This window comes from Spinacia oleracea, chromosome 6 (genome assembly GCF_020520425.1).
Source record: "Spinacia oleracea cultivar Varoflay chromosome 6, BTI_SOV_V1, whole genome shotgun sequence".
Taxonomy (NCBI): domain Eukaryota; kingdom Viridiplantae; phylum Streptophyta; class Magnoliopsida; order Caryophyllales; family Amaranthaceae; genus Spinacia; species Spinacia oleracea.
Window position 1 is genome coordinate 20636268 of NC_079492.1, and position 6016 is coordinate 20642283.

Below are 6016 nucleotides of genomic sequence, written 5' to 3' on the forward strand. Positions count from 1 at the left end.
CACTCGCCACTCCAATATTACCCTTAGTATCTGCATAAAAAGAGTTTAGTATAATAGCAATGAACATACAATAAGGGAGTACACCAAAGCTGAAAACAAAATATGACCAGCTGTTTATCTGTTTTGCGGTTGTTTAAACATTTCAGATTCTTGTGGTTTTACATTCAGAAATACAATGTATTGGTGTATTGCCTGGTCCATGATCAGATTAGCTATAGACTTAGGTAGGAGTTATTTATTGTTTTGGGATGTACCATGGCCTATTTTTTGTGACAGAGATAGTAACCAGGAATTTCTAGGTGGTAATGGTCTAGATAACTATTAATTAAGATTCAGCTGTATATATGAGGCACTAATTGAGGCAAAACTGCAAAGTCACCCATGGCTTTCTTTCAAGGCCCTACAAAACTTGTTCTGAAAAGTCTCGTTATCAAAGGGAAATGCTTAGCTAAAATCAGAATAAGAATGCTAGGAGCAGTACTAAGTGAACTTACCAATGGTCATAACCTCTTCCTTGTCATCAAAATCTACATTTTCGCGCCAATCCGGATATTCCCGTAAGGACTTCGATTTTGTTGAGTTCTCCTTTGGTTCTTGAACACTTTTTTGTTGTGATTGAGAATCTCTTGCTGATGTTTTAGTATGACTAGAAGGCGGCACATGAGGTGGCATATTAGGTGGGATCTGACCGGAGGAAGTAGAAGGGTATTTCTGTGGTTTTAAAGGTGGGATATTAGGTTGAATTGAAATCTTGGAAGTAATCTTAGGTGGAATTTTATTTTTAGTTGATGCCTCGAGTGGATTTGATGCTGATCCAGTAGGTGGTGTTTTCCATATAGCTTGCTGCGCACTTTTTGCAGTACTCGAACATGGAGGTGCAACCATCGATGTAGTTGTACCCGGTGGAGAGAATGGTCCAAATATAACAGACTTAGGAACCTGAGATGGTTGTGATTGAGTAGCATGCTTTTTTGCTGGTTGTGATGCAGCTTCACTCAAAGATGAGGTACGTGAAGGTAGCGACTTTGATGCTGATCCAGTAGCATCTGTTTCAGCAGTAGCTCGAACCCTCTTGCGATAAGTCATCCCTTACTATATAGCAACTGCAAGACAAGTCACAAAAAATAGAATATCAGCAAGCAAGGCATCAGAACAACTGAACTAATCAGAACAACTGAACGGACTGAACTAATGAAAACAACTGAACTGAACAAATGAACAACTGAACTGAACAAATGAACAAATCAGGACAAACTGAACTGAACAAATGAACAAATGAACGTCACTTAACTAATGAAAACCACTGAACTGAACAAATGGACAAATCAGAACAACTGAACTAATGAAAACCGAACTGAACAACTGAACTGAACAAATACATTCATACCTTGCTGTATCCAGTTATATATTCAATAGTCCATAACTCCATACCCATTGTATTAGTCTGATTTCCTAATTCTAGATAATACAAATATCTGCTAACCTATTTTGTTTGGCTTTCTTTTCAGTCGAATACAATATTAGAAAGCACAGAAAATCAGGTTGATTCTTACCACACCCCTGCTTGAGAAAGCACAGAAAATGAGGCTATGTGCTAAGTGCTAAGTGCATTAAACTAAGGTCTAAGGAGAGCAGGGTAAGAAATCATCACCAGACTCTTCCTGTTCTTGAAATAATAAGCTACAACATTGTCAAGAAGATCTAAATAACACGAGCCTGAAATTCAAGACCCAAAAAATCAGCTAAACACTGAGATTCAAGACCATGAGGGATTCATGCAGCAAAAAAGTTAAAATTTAAAAGAGAATATAAACTTATCTAAATTGATTGGATGATTAGATAGTATAGTGAAAAGTTCTCTGTTCCTTGATTGTCTATTGTGCCACAACAGACAAGAACGTGAGGGATTCATGCAACGTGAGGGATCCATTTTGATTTACTATCATCATATTCTTTTGATAAGCAGAATTTCAGAAACAATATAGCCTCTGGTATTGTAACACAACCCTACATGCATGATTACTTGACTAGAGAAATTTAAAACACAACAAGATACCATCAATGTAGCTCAGGCATATCATGTATGGAAAAATCTCCCAGCTCAAAATGACCACTGGCAAGACAACCCAAGATTTAAATAACAGTGACAGAAGAGGAAAGACATAAAGCCTATTTTCTACTTCTAAGATTATGTAGAAAATAAACAGTTGGATTCTAAGCAAGGTAATAGGGATAAGTCCTTATGTTATGACAATTTAATTGCTAAAGACACGCGGATTCCAGTTCACCCTGATCACACAAGTCCAAACAACATGAAATGTCATCTTGTGTAGCTATGGCAGATAAGTAGTCCTCTGATTCTAGAGATTCGCAGACAGCAAGTTGGCACTAAATCAAGCAAGGAGAAAAATCTTTGATGGAAATAGCAGTTCTTGAGTACAGTACAACTGCACAAGTCAAGCATGGATTGTATTGAAATATCTAAAATTTTGTTATAAAAATTTTACAGCAATCCTTGTAAATTTGTTGCTTTTACTTCCACAGAAAATACTAGTTCTGTTCTTAATGTTCCTCAAACCAAACAAAAGCTACCATGCATGCCTTTTTGATTAATATGTGCGTACATATGAATCTAAGGACTGAAATTAGTATAACTAAATGAAACCTCATTTTACAAGGTGAAAAAGAACTTCATAACTCGAATCCAAAAGAAAAATAATGAACTCTCTAAACTATGACAAAGAGTACTATAAATCCAAAACACTTTTATTTAGAAGCTCATCATCATCGTCATCATCAGGTATATCAAACAAGTCCCTAGGCTTAGTCTTAATAACATGATGCCATCCTTTTTGTATCTCATCCTCAATGTAAAAAACTTGTTTTGCTTGAGAAGAGAAAATAAATGGATCATCATCCAACTTTTGACCAGTGTGCATCAACTTTGAGAAATTGACACGAACTCTACAGCTCGAGTATGTTTTGACACCCCTCCGTACATCAACCCAGTCACATCGAAACATTAGAACCTTGAAAGAACCATAATAATCAAGTTCTAATATTTCTTTAAGTTTTCCGTAATACTCTTGGCCATCAGCTTCTACCATAATTCCAGAATTTTGAGTCTTTTGAGATCGCTCACGATCCACGGTGTCAAACTTATAGCCATTGATAATAACACTTTTCATCCTTTTGCCGCGATTGCTTAAACCATATGCCAAGGCTTTTCTCAATTTTCCTTTTTTTGTGCTATCATCTAGGTTATAGGCCTATAATTCGAAAAACATAAGTTTTTAGAATGGTAAACATACAAAATAAATAAGGAAATTCCAAATTTAAAAGCATATGACCTTGTTTAGCAACCAATCGGAAAATCCATTGATTATCCACTGACTTTCTCGACTTTCTTCAGCTTGATTTTCTTGTCGTTTTTCTTGTAGGAAAGCCCTTTAGAAATAAAAAATCGAGTTACTAACAGTAATGACCGATACGCTCTAAAATAATCCATAATGCTACTTACTCAAGCACCGGTTTCATCTCATCTGAATGAAGCAAAACATAAAGATGTGCTTGCTTTAAACTTTTGTCATCAACGCGGACATTTTTTTTCGTCCCAACTACACGACCAGCAGAGTCATATAAATAGTTGTTGATGTCTGGAACACCATCTTCATTCCTTTTCGGTCTGTTGAATACGGTCTCGACACTTTCTAAATATCTCGAACAAAATGCAATTGTTTCCCATAAAAGGTACCCTTCAGCTATGGATCCTTCTGGTTGCGCTTTATTGCTCACATGAGATTTCAAAAAGGCCAAATACCTTGAAATATAATGAACAAGATTGTGAACGTGAAAGAATAAGACAAGTATTGTGATGTATTCTTATTTTAAAATGATTAAAAAAATATTGAAGTTTAAGATATTGACCTCTCAATGGGATACATCCACCTATAATGAACAGGTCCGCCGAGTTTGACCTCATCCACTAGATGAATTAGTAGATGCACCATGATTGTGAAAAACGTTGGAAGAAACTCTTTCTCCATCTTACAAAGAGTCAACACAAGATTCGACTGAATGGTATCTAATTCACCTCTTTCAATAGATGTTGAACATATCTTCTTGAAAAAGTACGACAATTCATCGAGCACATCAATTACTTTTGTAGCATTCGATGCTCTTAAAGCAACAAGAAGGATATCTTGCATGAGCATATGATTGTCGTGGCTTTTCAGATTAATAAGTTTTCGTTGCTTCAAATTCACACACCTTTGCAAATTAGATCCATACCCATCGGGAACTTTAAGATTTTGTAGGAATTTAAGAAATCTTTCTTTCTCTTCTTTAGACATGGTGTATGCAGCTGGAGGCAAATAGTCGTTAACACGACTTGGATGAGATTGAGGCCAAAGATGAGGTTTTATGTTCAGTTTTTTAAGGGCCAATCTAGCATTCTTATCATCTCTACTCTTGCTCATATCTAAAAGAGTTCCTAAGAAATTGTCACATACATTCTTCTCAATGTGCATAACATCCAAGTTGTGTCTAAGAGGATTATGTTCCCAATATTCTAATTCAAAAAGCTTACTTTTCTTTTTCCACAGAACAGGATTAGACTCGTCCTCGTCATTATCATCATTATCATCATCATCAAGTTCATCATCTTCTAGTCTCCCTCTTTTTTTCGGAACAACTTTTGACTTTCCAAACACATACTTAACTCTTTCTTGTTGCTTCAAAACTTCTGACCCGCTTACACGAACCGGAGCAAGACCATGTTCCTCTGTCCCATCAAATAAATTTGCTTGGGAACGATAACGATGGTCAATTGGTAACCATTTTCGACATCCAGGGTAGACAACTTTACCACCAAAGCTATACGCATAAGTAGAATCGGCACACGAAGGGCAAGCTTTATAACCTCTTGTACTCCAACCCGACAACATATCATATGCTGGAAAGTCATTTATAGTAGAGTGTAAGGCTGCTCGCATCTTGAAATTTTTTCCGCTATAAGCATCAAATGCATCTACACCTTCCCACAACAATTTTAACTCATGGATTAGTGGTTGCAAGTACACATCAATATTCATACCAGGACCCTGTTTCCCCGGAATAAGCAAAGACAAAATGAATGATGTAGACTTCATACAAAGCCACGGTGGCAAATTATAAGGAATCAGGATCACCGGCCATGTACTGTAACTAGTATTCATCAAACGATATGGATTATAGCCATCACTTGCTAGACCCAGTCTAACACTACGAGGATCTTTGGCGAATTCCTCGTATCTTTTATCAAACAATTTCCAAGCTTCACCATCCGCCGGGTGACTTATGATATTTCCATCTTTACGGTCAAAATGCCATCTCATATCCTCTGCTGTTTTAGATGACATGTAAATCCTCTTTTGTCTTGGGATCAGAGGAAAGTACCGCATCACTTTAGCTGCAACACCCTTCTTACATGCTTCTTTATCTTTCTCTCTTACATCACCCTCCTTTTATTTCACATTCTTCCACCTTGATGTGTGGCAGATATGACACTCAGTTTTTTCTGCAAATTCACCCCAGTATAACATGCAATCATTTGGACATGCATGGATTTTCTCGTAACCCAATCCCAAATCATTCATTATCTTCATGCCTTCATAATACGACGACGGAAACTCCTTAATATTAGGAAATGCGTCTAATAGAAGCTCAATTAACTTATTAAATGATGCGGCAGACCAATGGAACATACACTTGAGGTGAAACAAGTGCAATAGAAACGACAGCTTTGAGAAAGTTGTACACCCCTCATATAGGCCCTCATCAGAAGCTTCCTTAAGTCGTTTATACTTCGCTTCTTCTTCATTGGTGTTGGTTGATGGAAATTCATCATCTTCCTCACAATCAAAATTTAACTCTTCATGCATGTCATACGAATATTCATCTTCAAAATCAGCTTCGCTTAATGATGGGTCTTGCGGTTCATTGATGGGTTGTGGACTATTGTCAACCTTAAAAGCTG

General features: G+C 36.9%; 1 protein-coding gene across 1 annotated transcript; it reads right to left on the bottom strand.

Annotated features, from left to right (window-relative positions):
• Positions 1-1615: 1615 nt before the first annotated feature.
• LOC130462991 (uncharacterized) lies at positions 1616-5441 on the bottom strand. Its single transcript, XM_056832001.1, has 6 exons — positions 3928-5441; positions 3529-3820; positions 2763-3269; positions 2289-2388; positions 2057-2113; positions 1616-1716 (listed from the first exon to the last, which is right to left on the bottom strand). Exons 1-6 carry the CDS (start codon positions 5439-5441, stop codon positions 1616-1618), a joined length of 2571 nt encoding a protein of 856 aa, XP_056687979.1.
• Positions 5442-6016: the final 575 nt, after the last annotated feature.

Bases quoted from the DNA above. Each gene is read 5' to 3' on its own strand.
- LOC130462991 (XM_056832001.1), bottom strand. From the start codon at position 5,441: ATGCGGTACTTTCCTCTGATCCCAAGACAAAAGAGGATTTACATGTCA. The intron at 3,821-3,927 runs GTCAATATCTTA...TTATATTTCAAG, and splicing joins TGGATGTATCCCATTGAGAG to GTATTTGGCCTTTTTGAAAT. The intron at 3,270-3,528 runs GTGCTTGAGTAA...TTCGAATTATAG, and splicing joins ATTCAGATGAGATGAAACCG to GCCTATAACCTAGATGATAG.